Source organism: Oncorhynchus mykiss, chromosome 10 (assembly GCF_013265735.2).
Source record: "Oncorhynchus mykiss isolate Arlee chromosome 10, USDA_OmykA_1.1, whole genome shotgun sequence".
Taxonomy (NCBI): domain Eukaryota; kingdom Metazoa; phylum Chordata; class Actinopteri; order Salmoniformes; family Salmonidae; genus Oncorhynchus; species Oncorhynchus mykiss.
Window position 1 is genome coordinate 62,932,846 of NC_048574.1, and position 18,432 is coordinate 62,951,277.

At 42.3% G+C, this 18,432-nt stretch overlaps 3 protein-coding genes across 5 annotated transcripts in view; 1 reads left to right on the forward strand and 2 right to left on the reverse strand.

Moving 5' to 3' along the window:
• LOC110534616 (oocyte zinc finger protein XlCOF7.1-like) overlaps positions 1 to 18,432 on the forward strand; it is a 1,104,347-nt gene that overhangs the window by 534,158 nt on the left and 551,757 nt on the right. The window lies entirely within an intron of this gene.
• The window catches only part of LOC110534626 (zinc finger protein with KRAB and SCAN domains 8), a 98,619-nt gene that overhangs the window by 41,900 nt on the left and 38,287 nt on the right, over positions 1 to 18,432 (reverse strand). The gene's annotated exons all lie outside the window — the stretch shown is intronic.
• On the reverse strand, positions 13,872 to 17,154 carry LOC110534714 (zinc finger and BTB domain-containing protein 18-like). The gene is made up of 3 exons (XM_036934506.1): positions 16,639 to 17,154; positions 16,174 to 16,304; positions 13,872 to 15,991 (listed from the first exon to the last, which is right to left on the reverse strand). Exons 1-3 carry the CDS (start codon positions 16,901 to 16,903, stop codon positions 14,717 to 14,719), a joined length of 1,671 nt encoding a protein of 556 aa, XP_036790401.1. The 5' UTR covers positions 16,904 to 17,154; the 3' UTR covers positions 13,872 to 14,716.

Genomic DNA, 18,432 nt, shown 5'->3' on the forward strand with positions numbered 1-18,432 from the left:
ACATCACCTCAGTACGGTAAATATTAAACTATCCTAGTTCTAGCCTCGGTTTACGGTCTCTCTAAAAACAGGTATTTACACAAGCCTGTTTCAAGTAACAAGCTAATGAGGGGTGTGAATTTAATTACCCTCTCACCCCAAGACACTTCACATGATAACTATAATATGTCAGCCAAAAATTGGTTCCCAGATATAAAACTCAACTTTGAGCTCCCTCCTTGACCTCTTGCCATTGTTTGGGTTTTGTTGGGATTATGTGCTGTGTTATAGGCTAGGTACCACTTGTGGTAAACACCCATGCTGACCCTGTCTGTATTGGTGGGGTAACCATGAGGTAACTGAGGAAGACTAGACTCTGGTCCAGACCCCTGCCTTCTATTAACCCTTCTATTAACCAGGCATTAGATGAGATCCTGAAGGACAAGACAGACTTGCTGATAGACTACCACCAGGGGGTTCTCCCACCACTCTCTGTGAAGGCTGAACCCCAGGGTGACCTGCTCTGTTCATCATGGATACTGTAGTGTTTGTATCATAGGAACAGGAGGGTCTATCTCTATCAGCCCCAAGCCCTGCTTCATCCCTGCACTGAGACTGTGAAGAGAAAGGGTCTGGGCTGCAGACTGGAGCCTCTGTCTCTCTGATGACCACCAGGACTGAGGTTGTTCAGTCCACCTGTCCACTGCGTGTGTTCTGTGTGTTGGTGGAGTCTCTGTCCCTCGTGGTTGGGTCCTGGTTCCAACTCGGGAAAGAAGAGCGACGGTTCCTGTTCCAGGGTTCTGATCCGGGGCCATGTTTTGTGACCATCCGCTTCAGAGGTCCAGTCTCTCCCACCAGCAACACTGGATATCAGCAGGTCTTCATTGACTGCAGACTGTAAAGGTTTATATAAGAAAATCTTTGCTGTACACACAGAAACATGACATGATATTATAAAATCTTAACCACAATCTAATCTCTCACACAAGCACCTAACAATATGGAGCCATTGGAGGTCATTATAAAACATTTTAAAAAGTATATATTTGTTGATTCAAGAATTAAGTATGATGTTTTGGTTCTACTGAGATCAGAAACTCTGCAAAAACAAAATGGTCATACACTCACATAACGTGAAGTACAGTACCTTTTTCACGATACGTGACAAGTAGAATAACTTTTCTCACTATGGTAACACTTTACATTTTCTGTAAATCTTGTACCCTCGCTTTGATCAAATTAATTGTAGAATACTTTGGAAAAGGTTTGTCATTACATTACACACATTTTCACTATTTCATGTCAAGTAAACATGAGGTAGGCAGGTAGCCTAGCGGTTAAGAGTGTTTGGCAACTAAGCGAAAGGTCGTTAGGTAAAATATATATATATATTTCGATGTGCCCTTGAGCACCGAACCCTAATTGCTCCAGTGTCACCGTCAATAATGGCTGATCCCTGGCCTTGACCCCAGGCTCAGGGGGAGTTGGGAAATGCACAAAACACATTTCACACTATTACAGGTTACCTACTTGTACATGCAGTGAAACAGGACAACTATAAGACCCCCACCCAAGCATTTATTAAGGCACTATCGACTCCTCATTATATTATATAAAACACAAGCATCAAACAACAGGACAAGGTTGTCACTTTTCATTATCAACATTTTTACCAACATCATCACACCAACTATCACCATATCATCTACTCTGCCTCATCATACTCATTATTTTCCTCAGTTCACCTCATCCAGTTCCCTACTACATCCAAAACCAACTGAATTAATTACAAACTAACTAGAACTGCATTACTATACACAACTGTTGTGTGCATTTTCTGCTGGTGTATCCTGGGATAGCTCCTCTCTGAGACCCTCTTCTCACAGTGCGTACAGGCAAACAAACTCTCTCCTGTGTGGACCTTCAGGTGCATCTTCAGCTGGTGCTGGCGGGGGAACCTCTTCCCCCGCCAGCTGAAGGGTTTCTCCCCTGTGTGGACCCTCTGGCATCTCTTTAGGTTAAACTAGTTGGAGAAACTGGCCCGGCACAGGAGGCAGCCAAACTATTTCTTCCCGTGTGCATTCTCTGGTGGATCTCCAGCTGAAAAACTGAAGGCTTTTCCACAGAACGAACACGGGAAGCGCTTCTCTTTGGCGTTGCCACCTATACTCATTCTGTCTCTACTACTTTCATTTGTCAATAGGCTTATGTAGCCACTCAGTGTTGAGGCACTGGCATTGTCTGAGGTCTGGTTTAACATTAGGAGAGTGTGATGAGGATGAAGGCCAGGTAGTGTCTGTGATGTCACAGGGTCCATGTTCAAGTTGATCGATCCTATAGAAGGCAGGCTGAAGGCAGCACCTGTTGGAGGGTTAACCTGAGGCACCATCAGTCTCTCTGAATCACAACTATAGGAGCAGAACGGAGCATTGCTAGCCGAGTTTGTGTCTGTTTTCTTGCGGACACCTCCAACAAGTCACATAATCGGTTACATGGACTCACTCTGTGTGCAATAATAGTGTTAAACAGGATTTTTGACTGACTACCTCATCTCTGTACCCCACAAATACATTTATCTGTAAGGTCCCTCAGTCGAGCAGTGAATTTCAAACACAGATTCAACCACAAAGACCAGGGAGGTTATACAATGCCTTGCAAAAAAGGGGAACCTACTGGTAGATGGGCAAAATATCCCTTTGAGCATGGTGGAGTTATTTTTTACACTTCGTATGGTCTATCAATATACCCAGTCACTACAAAGATAGCGTTACGGAGTTTAATGGCTGTGATAGAAGACTGACGATGGATCAATAACATTGTAGTTACTCCACATTAATAACCTAAATGACAAGAAGAAGGAAGACTGTACAGAATAAAATGTGGCAAATAAATACATTTTATGTCCTGAATACAAACATTATGTTTGGGGCAAATCCAACACATGACTGAGTACCATTCTTCATATTTTCAAGCATTGTGGTGGCTGCATCATGTTATGGATACAGTTGAAGTCGTAAGTTTACATACACTTAGGTTGGAGTCATTAAAACTCGTTTTTCAACCACTCCAAAAATTTCTTGTTAACAAACTAGAGTTTTAGCAAGTCGGTTGGGACATCTACTTTGTGCATGACACAAGTAATTTTTCCAACAATTGTTTACAGACAGATTATTTTACTTCCAAGCTTCCAGAAAATTGGAACGGAAATGGCGCCACACCAAACTGGAAGTCTTCCGACTAGCTTGGAAAGACGGTACCGTGCAGTATCGAAGAGCCCTTACTGCTGCTCAATCATCCTATTTTTCCAAATTAATTGAGGAAAATAGGAACAATCGGAAATTTATTTTTTATACTGTCGCAAAGCTAACTAAAAAGCAGCATTCCCCAAGTGAGGATGGCTTTCACTTCAGCAGTAATAAATGAATGAACTTCTTTGAGGAAAAGATCATGATTATTAGAAAGCAAATTACGGACTCCTCTTTAAATATGCGTATTCCTTCAAAGCTCAGTTGTCCTGAGTCTGCACAACTCTGCCAGGACCTAGAATCAAGAGAGACACTCAAGTGTTTTAGTACTATAGCTCTTGACACAATGATGAAAATAATCATGGCCTCTAAACCTTCAAGCTGCAGACTGGACCCTATTCCAACTAAACTACTGAAAGAGCTGCTTCCTGTGCTTGGCCCTCCTATGTTGAACATAATAAACGGCTCTCTATCCACCAGATGTGTACCAAACTCACTAAAAGTGGCAGTAATAAAGCATCTCTTGAAAAAGCCAAACCTTGACCCAGAAAATATAAAAAACTATCGGCCTATATCGAATCTTCCATTCCTCTCAAAGTTTTTTGAAAAGGCTGTTGCGCAGCAACTCACTGCCTTCCTGAAGACAAACAATGTACAGTGCCTTGCGAAAGTATTCGGCCCCCTTGAACTTTGCGATCTTTTGCCACATTTCAGGCTTCAAACATAAAGATATAAAACTGTATTTTTTTGTGAAGAATCAACAACAAGTGGGACACAATCATGAAGTGGAACGACATTTATTGGATATTTCAAACTCTTTTAACAAATCAAAAACTGAAAAATTGGGCGTGCAAAATTATCAGTTTTGCACATCGAGAGACTGACATTTTTCCCATTCCTCCTTGCAAAACAGCTCGAGCTCAGTGAGGTTGGATGGAGAGCATTTGTGAACAGCAGTTTTCAGTTCTTTCCACAGATTCTCGATTGGATTCAGATCTGGACTTTGACTTGGCCATTCTAACACCTGGATATGTTTATTTTTGAACCATTCCATGTCTGGTATTAGACCCAAACATAGCACTGAGACTGCACTTGTGAAGGTGGTAAATTACCTTTTAATGGCATCAGACCGAGGCTCTGCATCTGTCCTCGTGCTCCTAGACCTTTGTGCTGCTTTTGATACCATCGAATCACCATAAATCATTTTGGAGTGATTGGAAACCCAAATTGGTCTACACGGACAAGTTCTGGCCTGGTTTAGATCTTATCTGTCGGAAAATATATCAGTTTGTCTCTGTGAATGGTTTGTCCTCTGACAAATCAACTGTACATTTCGGTGTTCCTCAAGGTTCCATTTTAGGACCACTATTATTTTCACTATATACTTTACCTCTTGGGGATGTCATTCGAAAACATAATGTTAACCTTCACTGCTATGCGGATGACACACAGCTGTACATTTCAATGAAACATGGTGAAGCCCCAAAATTGCCCTCGCTAGAAGCCTGTGTTTCAGACATAAGGAAGTGGATGGCTGCAAACTTTCTACTTTTAAACCCGGACAAAACAGAGATGCTTGTTCTAGGTCCCAAGAAACAAAGACATCTTCTGTTGAATCTGACAATAAATCTTGATGGTTGTACAGTCGTCTCAAATAAAACTGTGAAGGACCTCGGCGTTACTCTGGACCCTGATCTCTCTTTTGACGAACATATCAAGACTGTTTCAAGGACAGCTTTTTTCCATCTACATAACATTGCAAAAATCAGGAACTTTCTGTCCAAAAATGATGCAGAAAAATTAATCCATGCTTTTGTTACTTCTAGGTTAGACTACTGCAATGCTCTACTTTCCGGTTACCCGGATAAAGCACTAAATAAACGTCAGTTATTGCTAAATACGGCTGCTAGAATCCTGACGAGAACCAAAAAATGTGATTATATTACTCCAGTGCTAGCCTCCCTACACTGGCTTCCTGTCAAGGCAAGGGCTGATTTCAAGGTTTTACTGCTAACCTACAAAGCATTACATGGGCTTGCTCCTACCTATCTCTCTGATTTGGTCCTGCCTTACATACCTACACGTACGCTACGGTCACAAGACGCAGGCCTCCTAATTGTCCCTAGAATTGGAGGCAGTGCTTTCTTCTATAGAGCGCAATTTTTATGGAATGGTCTGCCTACCCATGTGAGAGACGTAAACTCGGTCTCAACCTTTAAGTCTTTACTGAAGACTCATCTCTTCAGTGGGTCATGTGATTGAGTGTAGTCTGGCCCAGGAGTGTGAAAGTGAACGGAAAGGCTCTGGAGCAACGAACTGCCCTTGCTCTCTCTGCCTGGCCGGTTCCCCTCTTTCCACTGGGATTCTCTGCCTCTAACCTTATTACAGGGGCTGAGTCACTGGCTTACTGGTGCTCATTCATGCCATCCCTAGGAGGGGTGCGTCACTTAAGTGGGTTGAGTCACTGATGTGATCTTCCTGTCTGGGTTGTGCTGTGGCGGAGATCTTTGTGGGTTATACTCGGCCTTGTCTCAGGATGGTAAGTTGGTGGTTGAAGATATCCCTCTAGTGGTGTGGGGGCTGTGCTTTGGCAAAGTGGGTGGAGTTACATCCTTCCTGTTTGGCCCTGTCCGGGGGTATCGTTGAATGGGACCACAGTGTCTCCTGACCCCGCCTGTCTCAGCCTCCAGTATTTATGCTGCAGTAGTTTGTGTAGTATATCTGGAGTACTTATCCTGTCTTATCCGGTGTCCTGTGTGAATTTAAGTATGCTCTCTCTAATTCTCTCTTTCTCTCTTTCTTTCTCTCTCTCGGAGGACCTGAGCCCTAGGACCATGCCTCAGGACTACCTGGCATGATGACTCCTTGCTGTCCCTAGTCCACCTGGCCGTGCTGCTGCTACAGTTTCATCTGTTCTGCCTGGGGCTATGGAATCCTGACCTGTTCACCGCATGTCCTACCTGTCCCAGACCTATTATTTGACCATGCTGGTCATTTATGAACATTTGAACATCTTGGCCATGTTCTGTTATAATCTCCACCTGACCCAGCCAGAAGAGGACTGGCCACCCCTCATAGCCTGGTTCCTCTCTAGGTTTCTTCCTAGGTTTTGGCCTTTCTAGGGAGTTTTTCCTAGCCAACGTGCTTCAACACCTGCATTGCTTGCTGTTTGGGGTTTTAGGCTGGGTTTCTGTACAGCACTTTGAGATATCAGCTGATGTACAAAGTGCTATATAAATACATTTTATTTGATTCACTTATAATTCACTGTATAACAATTCCAGGGGGCTAGAAGTTTACATACACTAAGTTGACTGTGCCTTTTATCAGCCTGGAAAATTCCAGAAAATGATGTCATGGCTTTAGAAGCTTCTGATAGGCTAATTGACATCATTTGAGTCAATTGGAGGTGTACCTGTGTATGTATTCAAGGCCTACCTTCAAACTCAGCGCCTCTTTGCTTGACATCATGGAAAAATAAAAAAAAATCTGCCAAGACCTCAGAAAAACAATTATAGACCTCCACACGTCTGGTTCATCCTTGGTAGCAATTTCCAAATGCCTGAAGGTACCACGTTCATCTGTATAAACAATAGTACACAATAATAAACACCATGGGACCACGCAGCCGTCATACCACTCAGGAAGGAGACGCGTTCTGTCTCCTAGAGATGAACGTACTTTTGTGCAAAAAGTGCAAATCAATCCCTGAACAACAGCAAAGGACATTGTGAAGATGCTGGAGGAAACAGGTGCAAAAGTATCTATATCCACAGTAAAACGAGTCCTATATCGACATAAACTGAAATGCCGCTCAGCAAGGAAGAAGCCACTGCTCCAAAACCACCATAAAAAAGCCAGACTACAGCTAGCAACTGCACTTGGGGACAAACATCGTACTTTTTGGAGAAATGTCCTCTGGTCTGATGAAACAAAAATAGAACTGTTTTGCCATAATGACCATTGTTATGTTTGGAGGAAAAAGGGGATGCTTGCAAGCCGAAGAACACCATCCCAACCGTGAAGCACGGGGATGGCAGCATCATGTTGTGGGGGTGCTTTGCTGCAGGAGGTACTGGTGCATTTCACAAAATAGATGGCATCATAAGGTAGGAAAATGATGTGGATATATTGAAGCAACATCTCAAGACATCAGTCAGGAAGTTAAAGCTTGGTCGCAAATGGGTCTTCCAAATGGACAATGACCCCAAGCATAGTTCCAAAGTTGTGGCAAAATGGCTTAAGGACAACAAAGTCAAGGTATTGGAGTGGCCATCACAAAGCCCTGACCTCAATCCCATAGAACATTTGTGGGCAGAACTGAAAAAGCGTGTGTGAGCAAGGAGGCCTACAAACCTGACTCAGTTACATCAGCTCTATCAGGAGGAACTGGCCAAAATTCACCCAACTTGTTGTGGGAAGCTTGTGGAAGGCTTGACCCAAGTTAAACAATTTAAAGACAATAACACTCAATTAGTATTTGGTATATGTAAACTTCTGACCCACTGGGAATGTGATGGAAGAAAGAAAAGCTGAAATAAATAATTCTCTCTACTATTATTTCTAACATTTCACATTCTTAAAATAAAGTGGTGATCCTAACTGACCTAAGACAGGGAATTTTTACTAGGATTAAATGTCAGGAATTGTGAAAAACTGAGTTTAAATGTATTTGGCTAAGGTGTATGTAAATGTCCGACTTCTACTTGTCATGCTTGTCATCGGCAAGGACTAGGGAGTATAAAAATGTAAAAAATGAAATATCATGTTTACTCAATACTTTGTTGAAGCACCTTTGGCATCGATTACAGCCTCGAGTCTACATGGGTATGACGCTACAAACGTGGCACACCTGTATTTGGGAAGTTTCTCCCATTCTTCTCTTCAGATCCTCTCAAAGTCTGTCAGGTTGGATGGGGAGCGTTGCTGTACAGCTATTTTCAGGTCTCTCCAGCGATGTTCGATCGGGTTCAAGTCCGGGCTCTGGCTGGGCCCCTCAAGGACATTCAGAAACTTGTCCCAAAGCCACTCCTGCATTGTCTTGGCTGTGTGCTTAGGGTCGTTGTCCTGTTGGAAGATGAACCTTCACCCCAGTCTGAGGTCCTGAGCGCTCTGGAGCACATTTTCATCAAGGATCTCTCTGTACTTTTCATCATTCCCTCAATCCTGACTAGTCTCCCAGTCCCTGCTGCTGAAAAACATACCCACAGCATGGTGCTACCACCACCATGCATCACTGTAGGGATGGTGCCAGGTTTCCTCCAGACGTGACGCTTGGCTTTTAGGCCAAAGAGTTCAATCTTGGTTTCATCAGACCAAAGAATCTTGTTTCTCTTGGTCTGTGAGTCCTTTAGGTGCCTTGTGGCAAACTCCAAGCAGGCCACTACCATCTGTCTGGCCACTACCATAAAGGCCTGATTGGTGGAGTGCTACTGAGATGGTTGTCCTTCTGGAAGGTTCTCCCATCTCCACAGAGAAACTCTGGAGCTCTTTCAGAGTTACCACCTCCCTGACCAAAGCCCTTCTCCCCCGATTGCTCAGTTTGGCCGGGCAGCCAGCTCTAGAAAGAGTCTTGATGCTTACAAATTTCTTCCATATAAGAATGATGGAGGCCATTGTGTTATTTGGGACCTTCAATGCTGCAGACATTTTGTAGTACCCTTCCCCAGATCTGTGCCTCGACACAATCCTGATAAATGGAAACAGGGTGCTCCTGCGCTCAATTTCTATTCTCAGAGCAAAGGTTCTGAATACATATGTAAATGTGATATTTAAGTTTTTTATTTGTAATAAATTTGATAACATCTCTAAAATGTTTTTGCTTTGTCATTATAGGGTATTGTGTGTAAATTGATGAGGGAATTTAAAAAAGAGTACATTTTAGAATCAGGCTGTAAAGTAACAAAAAATGGAAAAAAGGGTCTGAATACTTCCCGAAGGCACTGTGTATATGTACACAGTACCAGTCAAAAGTTTGGACATACCTACTCATTCAAGGGTTTTTCTTTACTTTTACTATGTTCTACATTGTAGAATAATAGTGAAGACATCAAAACTATGAAATAACACTTATGGAATAATGTGGTAAACAAACAATTGTTAAACAAATCAAAATATATTTTATATGTGAGATTCTTCAAAGTAGCCACCCTTTGCCTTGAAATGCTTTGCACACTCTTGGCATTCTCTCAACCAGCTTCACCTGGAATGCTTTTCTAACAGTCTTGAAGGAGTTCCCACATGCTGAGCACTTGTTGGCTGCTTTTTCTTCACTCTGTGGTACAACTCATCCCAAACCATCTCTATTGGTTAAAGGTCGGGTGATTGTGGAGGCTAGGTAATCTGATGCAGCACTCCATCACTCTCCGTCTTGGTCAAATAGCCCTTACACGGTGTGGAGGTGTGTTGGGTCATTGTCCTGTTGAAAAACAAATGATAGTCCCACTAAGCGCAAAACCAATTGGATGGAGTATCGCTGCAGAATGCTGTGGTAGCCATGCTGGTTAAGTGTGCCTTGAATTCTAAATTAATCACAGACAGTGTCACCAGCAAAGCACCCCCACACCATCACACCTCCTCCTCCATGCTTCACGGTGGGAACCACACAGGCAGAGATCATCTGTTCACCTACTCTGCGTCTCACAAAGACATGGTGGTTGGAACCAAAAATCTAAAATGTGGACTCATCAGACAGATTTCCACTGGTCTGAAGTCCATTGCTTGTGTTTCTTGGCCCAAGCAAGTCTCTTCTTATTATTGGTGTCCTTTAGTAGTGGTTTCTTAGCCGCAATTCCACCATGAAGGCCTGATTTCATGCAGTCTCCTCTGAACAGTTGATGTTGAGATGTGTCTGTTACTTGAACACTGAAGCATTTATTTGGGCTGCAATTTCTGAACCTGGTAACTGTAATGAACTTATCCTCTGCAGCAGAGGTGACTGCGTCTTCTTTTCCTCTAGCGCTCCTCATGAGAGCCAGTTTCATCATAGCGCTTGATGATTTTTGCGACTGCACTTAAAGAAACTTTCAAAGTTCTTGAAATGTTCCTGTTTGACTGACCTTCATGTCTTAAAGTATTGATGGACTGTCATTTCTCTTTGCTTTTTTGAGCTATTCTTGCCATAATATGGACTTGGTTTTTTACCAAACGCATTAAGAAGGAAAGAAAGTCCACAAATGAACTTTTAACAAGGCACACCTGTTATTTGAAATGCATTCCAGGTGGCTACCTCATGAAGCTGTTTGAGAGAATGCCAAGAGTGTGCAAAGATGTCATCAAGACAAAGAGTGGCTACTTTGAAGAATCTAAAATGTATTTGTTTAACACTTTTTTGGTTACTACAGGATTCCATATGTGTTATTTCATAGTTTTGATGCCTTCAATATCATTCTACAATGTAGAAAATAATAAAAATAAAGTTGGTAGTAGGTGCTTGTTAGTGTGTGTGTATGCAGAATAGGGTGAGATCAGATGTGATGTGTATTAAAGAGAGTCTCAAATAAAGTCTTGAACAAACAAACAAGTTTTAAATACACCATATGAAAACCACACACGTCTTAACAAAATAATCTGCATAAAATTGATAAACTGCATTTCCTCATTAAAAGTGTCTAGGGGAAAAATTAAGTAGTTGAATGGAAGTAATGACATTTTCTGACCATCATATACAGTGCCTTCAGAAAGTATTCATACCCCTTGACTAATTCCACATTTTGTGGTGTTACAGCCTGAATTCAAAATGTATTAAATCTACATTTTTTCGACACATAATAACCCATAAAGACAAAGTGAAAACATGTCTAGATATTTTAACAAATGTATTGTAAATTAAATACAGAAATATCTCATTTACAAAAGTATTCACACCCTTTTGCTATGACACTAAACATTTAGCTCAGGTGCATCCAATTTCCTTTGATCATCCTTGAGACATCACTAAAATTGGAGTCCACATGTGGCCAATTCAATTGTTGGGCATGATTTAGAAAGAAACACACCTGTCTATATCATTGTCCCACAATTGACAGTGCATGTCAGGATAATCGGTTTTATTTGTTTTTCAGGATATATACAGATGGTTCAAAGGAAAAGGATCCAGTCAGCGGTAAGGTGGGGGCAGGGGTGTACAGTGCATTTGGAAAGTATTCAGACCCCTTCACTTTTTTTTCACATTTTGTTACATTACAGCCTTATTCTAAAATTGATTAAATTAATTATTTTATTCATCAATCAACACACAATACCTCATAATGACAAAGCAAACATTTTTGCAAATGAAACATCACATTTACATAAGTATTCAGACCCTTTACTCTGTAGTTTGTTGAAGCACCTTAGGCAGCGATTACAGCCTTGAGTCTCTCCATATTTTAAAATAAGGCTGTAACGTAACAAAATGTGGAAAAAGTGAAGGGGTATGAAGGGTCTGAATACTTTCCGACTGTACTGTATATCCCAAATTTCAATGTTAGAGTATGTAAGCAGTTAACTGAATGTGTCAGTGTATGCGGCCGAGTTGATGGCCATAATTATAGGTTTGAGATGGGTGAAGGAGTTGAAACCACTCAGTAGTGATCTGCTCTGATTGGGCTGCAGTGTTGAGTAGTCGGATAGATTAGTCCAGGTCAGATAGGGGAGACTTGTTTGTGGAGATGATGGTGCTGTTATTGGGATTGGAGTGGTGGTAAGCTTTTACTGGGTTCCCATCCATGTGGATGTGGAGGGTAATGAAAAGGCTGATGTGGTGGCTAAGAGGGTAGTGAGGAGAGAGGGGGTATTCAGGTCCTGCTGGGCCGCAGGGAAGTCAAGTCCTTGATCCGGGCAAAAGGGCTCTGTCTTTGGCAAAGGAAGTGGGATGCTAGTAGTAAGTGGAGGCAATTGTATTGCATGCATCAGTCAGTAAAGGAAGAGGTGGGTTGTACACGATGTAGGACAGAGTTATTTGTGTGGAGTAGACTACAGTTTGGGCACACAGGTTTGAATGTCACGTTGTGGAGTGTTTAGTGGAGGAAACGGTGTTGATATTTTGTGAACGGTATGACGTAGATAGCGAGAGATTGTGTGAAAGGGTTAGAGGCTGGACGGGGTTGGGGTTTGGGTTTGGGTTGTGTAGTGGGGGATTGAAAGGGGAGGGGAGTGGTGTCTATGGCGCTTTCACTTTCTTAGAGGAAAAGGACTAATGAAGAAAATTTAATGTAGGTAGGCCGTGACTGACCTCATACTCCAGTACAGTAGGTGGCGGAGTATGCACCTTTAAAAGTTGGATGCAATCCACCAACCCAATTTCAAAGAAGAAGAAGTGCATGTCAGAGCAGAAACTATAGCATGAAGTCCAATGAACTGTCCGTAGAGCTCCGAGTTAGAATTGTGATGAGGCATATAGCTGGGGAAGGGTATAAAATCATTTCTAGAATGTTGAAAGTTTCCAAGAGCATGATTTCCATCATTGGGAAATAAAAAAATTACAAAACAATCCAGACTCTGCCTAGAGCTGGCCGTCCGACCAAACTGGCAAGAAGGACCTTGGTCAACGAGGTCCTTGGCTGAGATGGGAGAACCTGACAAAAGGACAACAATCTCTACAGCACTTAACCAATCTGGGCTTTTTTGGGAGAGTGAACAGACAGAAGCCACTCCTGAGAAAAAGGCACATGACAAACAGCATGCCTGGAGCTACCGGTCTACGTGCAAGTTATGATTTTCACATGAACATTTTCATGGATAATAACATATTAAAATCATTGTCATGTGGTTAAGCTAAATTCTATTGAAATTAAAATGATACAGATCTAAGTTAAAATGTATCTAATGCAAGAGCGCCTGTCTCTGTGTAATGGACACATTGTATGATACACCTTGAGCCATTGGCAGCTAAAGAACGTATACCAATGCAAGTAACTATTAATGACAACTAGGTAAAAATAGCCTAAATAAAGCCAACAAATAAAAACATTGCAGGTAGAAAATATCCTGATAAAAATAAGTATTATATAAATCACATTGGCTACGCATAGCAGTTTGTTCATGTTCTTTCAATTGCATTTAACTCTCTACTCTGCCTGTCTGCAAAGAACTTGAAACATTGTATCAACTATCAACTGGGTCCGGCCCGAAGCTCCAGCTTGCAAACTTGCAGCATTGTATCAACTATTCTGGGTCCTCAGAGTTTCTTGCGCCAGTGAGTTCTGGACAGAGCCAGCTTTTTCTCTGGGATAAGGGATAAGGAGTAATCAGGTATTTGCAATTTTCACTGGATCAGAGCATTACATTTTTCCCTTTCACGCCTAGGCTCCGTTGTTTTCGAAAGGGAGAGAGCTGAAAAGATTTTAAATACATTCGCTAGGTTTCCATCCAATTGGCAACAGATTTTAATGTGAATATTCTAAAAATCTGCATAAAAACCATATGCACATTTTCCCATCAGAGGGGTGTGTCCAGTTTTACGTACACACAGTAAGCCTTTCTTGTTGCAGATAACAAGCTGTATGTGATGAGGTAGTGCACATAAAAATGACTTTTGCAGTTAAATTCCCATGTGCCGATAAAGTGGTTTCCATCTTATTTTCAACTCTACTGATGGCACATGCGCTCTATCCAACACCACGCAGATACAGTGAGGGTATATAGTCTACGTGATAAGATTATTATGGACAAAAGAGCAAGATTATTTTTATTAGTTAAACGGCAGCCAAACATCAATCATTATGTCACCAGAATAAGACCCTCAATATTTATTGAAAAGGAGCATCAAGCTCATCACCGTGAACTTTCCCCACCCTGTTCATCATAACTTATTGAATCTCTAGTCTAATAAACTGCATGCTTTCCCGAGTCGTAGTGGGAGGACCACACAACATATCATTGCGTGCCTCCAAGTTTACTTCGATATGATGAATATTATATCAATATTTGCGGATAAAAGCATTTCCACCGCCATTTCTCGCATTATTAATTTTACCGACACAAAGATCCAACCTTGTTTAGTGTATTTTGATTTGTCGACATCTGGAAAGTTGACCGAAAAAACTTGCTGTTTCCATCAGGCCTGTAGTGAATATTTTGTTCCGACATGTATTTTACTTATAGAAAAAGAGTTGGATGGAAACCTGGTTATTGAGGAACTACTGTCATTCTCAATGGATGTAAAAACAGACATTGTTTAGGTTACTTGCTGTTTGAGGAGAAGAAAAAAATTACAATGAGAAGCACCCCAGATCATTAGTGGTGGTGAGTTAAGACAATCAGAAATACTATCAGACATCCCCAAATAGGCACATTTATACATTTGTGTGCAGGCCAGGTAGCCTAGGCCTACTTCTATGTGTAATCAGGTGAGAGTCCATACTCAACATTGACAGGAGCTCTCCAAACAAAACACAATGAATAAATAGCCATTTATGGAAAACCAATGCAATTTCAAAACAAATGCAAGTTCACTGATTTACTCCATTTTATCAAATTGCTTGGCGTGCCTTATGTTACTAATGTCTGGTCTATGTTATAGAGTGGAATGGTTTTTCTGCTGGTGTATCCTGAGGAAGCTCCTCTCTGAGATCCTCTTGCGCACAGACAAACTGCTTTTCTCCCATGTGGACCTTCAGGTGCATCTTCAGCTGGTGCTGGTGGGAAAACCTCTTCTCACACTGGGGGCAACTGTAGGATTTCTCCCCTGTGTGGACCGTCTGGTGCCTCTTCAGGCTTGATGAGTGGGAGAAGCGCATGTGACACTGGGTACAGCTGAAGGGTTTCACCCCTGTGTGGACCCTCTGGTGCCTCTTCAGGTTGCAAGCCTGGGCAAAGCGCATGTGACACTGGGTACAGCTGAAGGGTTTTACCCCTGTGTGGACCCTCTGGTGGATCTCCACCTTCTGGGGGCAGCTGAAGCCTTTGCTACAGAACATGCAGAGGAACCGTTTATCTTTACTACTGCCTGATGTGGCTCCCCCTCCCTGAGGCTGGGCTCTAGCCTGGTCGTTTGAGTTAAATACCTGATGGAAAAGGATGCGGCCGTGTGAATCGGATGGACCCATCGACGTGGACACTGGCTCACGATCCCTGAGTGCGTGCAAAGGGGAGTGGGTCGTGATATTTGTATTTGTCTCTAAGCTTTCCCTGTAATCTAAAAAATCTCTGCCTTGTGAGTGTCCTTCTCCTAAGTGAGTCTCGTCTACATTCCATGTGGGAGGAGCGTCGCCCTCCACTTTCACTTTATCTACGACTATAACCTCCCCTTGCTTATCTTGGCACCCTCCAGAGTATACACTACTACTGTACCGGTTCCAGTCCCCTCTAGATAGATCAGTCTGTGTCTCTAAACCCAAGGGCATGTTGTCAGGGTCCATCTCTGTAGTGTAAGAACATGACGGATCATTACCAGTTTCTAACACATCACCAGAGTCCCGATGGGAATGAACCGTCCTCGGGCTTGGGTTACCGTCTAGTAAATATTCTGAGTCGAGAGCAGGACAGCCCAGTGGCCCCAGCTCCAGTCTCTCTGGGTCTGATCTGTGGTCAGATCCTGTCTGTAAGAGCCTTTGTGTTTCTGTGACTGTCTCGGACTTGAGGATGGCGTTGGGCGTTCTACTGGCCTCCCTAATGCTGCATCGGGTCCTGGACTGGAGCGTGGAAGCAGTTGAGAGTTCTTCCGTGGCTACAGGGGGCGCCACTCCAGCCGCTGCTCCAGTCTGGATGTCTGTGCTGTGTCGTGGGTCCTCTCCTTCAGTCCTCTCCTGCTTGACCCCAGGACCTGCAGCCTCTGCATCTGCAGACTGACACAAGGGGACGTTATTACTGGAACATGAGATGAATTGGATAACAATGTTGTAGGGAAGTCTCACAATGTCCGCTGTGGCAGATAATGTAAGCAAGTGAATAGCTGATTGGAGTCTTTCTGAAATAAACTGGCCACATTTGATGTACTGTAATTTTGATGTAATACTATTACACTAACCTCTATCACAATAACGTGCTGGGTTGAGGTTCCACTCCCCTCATCAACAGTGATTGGTTGGTCATCTCTCCATGTATTGTGGCCCGCTAGCTTCACAAAGCTCCTGTGGCCTCCAGTGAGATGTCCTTCACCTGAGAGTGATTGGGGGAAAGATGTGGTTAGGTACTGTCAATGCTCAAAGGTATATTGTACACTAGTAACAGTTTTTTGACACTGTCTAGAATTGGCAAGGATATAAGGTAACACTTCTCATAACTTCGTGTTATACTATTTATAGATCGACTGATGGTGCTCCATGCATCACATTGTTTTCGATTATTAAATAATTGGAAATGCAGTAAATCAATCTGGTTAGAATATGATGCGTCTTTGTGCAAGATAGCTAAGTAATCTGGGTAATAGCATACTATCCAAAAATGCTGGGTAACACATCTGAACACATGTGCAGAGGGAACGGAAATGTACCTCTTGCCATTCCTCTGTATCGGTCAGGGATCTTGACACTACTGGGACGACTGGCGCAGATGCGCTCCCGTGCCACCTTCAGTTCCAGTAGCTGTAATTTCCTTCGCAATGCCCTGTTTTCTTTCTGGCTTTGAGTTATTTCCAACCGAAATACTGCATAGTCGTCGTCAACGAGTTTACAGATCTCTGCCACGGCTGCATTTGCTAGCACCTCCATGATGGAGGCTATTTGAGCGTTAAAAACCATACAGTTAACGTTAGCCATTGTTCGCTAGCTAGCGTTACCTAGATAACATCAATCAACCAAGTCCTGTCTCCAACGCGAATTAAAGACTACATGGAGTATGTATGTGATGCTGTGCAGTTAAATTAGTCATATTTTGAATTCCATGGTGTTAATAATAAACGTCTAAATATAAAACGCTAACGTAAAAATTGTTCCTTGTCATTGTTTACTTCCGTTTCTACAGAAGAGAAAGGGTGTTTATTGGGAGCGTCATTGGTCAAAGGGTGTGGCTAAATGGAAAAGGGTCTGCGCGCCGTTCTTTGAAATACGGTACTGCTTTACATGACACATCAAAACTTTTATTCATGATCATTATCTTCAAGCGGTCGTCACTAACTCCCACAGACAGAATTATTGCAAATCCCCGCCTTAAAAAAAAGTATCTTAAAGGAAAGGTTCACCCATTTTGAATGTTATATTGCTTTTGTGCACCTCTGGGTGATGTTCTAGCGATTCCAAGGGCCATTTCATGTTTTCATGTGTATCTGATGGAAAAGGATGCGGCAGGCAGAAATCCGACCGGTATGACGTAGGCACCGTGTTAAGTCTCTCGCTGCACTGGAAGTTAATAGGAATACGACTTTTAGATCGCGAAAACGTCTATCATACATGTCAGATTTCAATACTAGCCGATGTCATAACTCGGGGAGTGTTATGTTCTGTTAATTTACTGATGTCCCCTTTAAGGATGGAGCACCCTTGGTCATGCGCAGTGTTGTTCAATGTTATTCTGGTACTAACTCGTTTGAGTAAATGTGAAGCTCCAGTTCAATTGCTTGTATTCAGAGTCTTTCTTATTACATAAATAAGTACTAAGTGTTAAGACACTACAAGGAGGATGTCTTCTCTCGAATGAGCCATTGGTCATATTTTGCGATATTCCTACCTCGGGAAATGTTGGGACGATTATGTCCAATTTCAAGTAACCACCTGCTGCCTTAAAGAAACGTTCAGTCATATAGAATGGTGGTTTAAAACCCACCGCTGCATATACATATTAGCCAATACCTTGCAATACAATCTTCTCTAAAAACCGCTGGGCAAAATATATACAATGTGCTCTAGAATAAGATGACCATAGATTGATTTCTAAACCAGATGAGTCCTCATGTCAGCAGATTGCCCAATGCCATGGTGGGCATGCATAGTGTTGGATTTATTGGAATATACGGTATGGAGAACGATAGTCTGCAGGGTTACAGAAAAGGGAGTTGGGAAATTCAAGTTTGAGCTTCATCTATTAAATGTTCAGTTAATGGGAATATATTTAGGTGGTTTAACTGATTAGCCTCGTTCCCAGTTACCTTTAAAAAGTTGACAGTGCCAAATTCTTGCCAATCTATTATTCTACTACTAACTATGATTGAGTGTGAGGAATCTTTTCCACAATGTCCGTTTCATGCATATACATTTGAATAAAGAACATTGTCACATTTAGTGTTTCACCGTTTATTAAGTACAAAGACAAATAGAAAAAGGTGTCTCAGGAAGTATTTGAAGTATCTAAA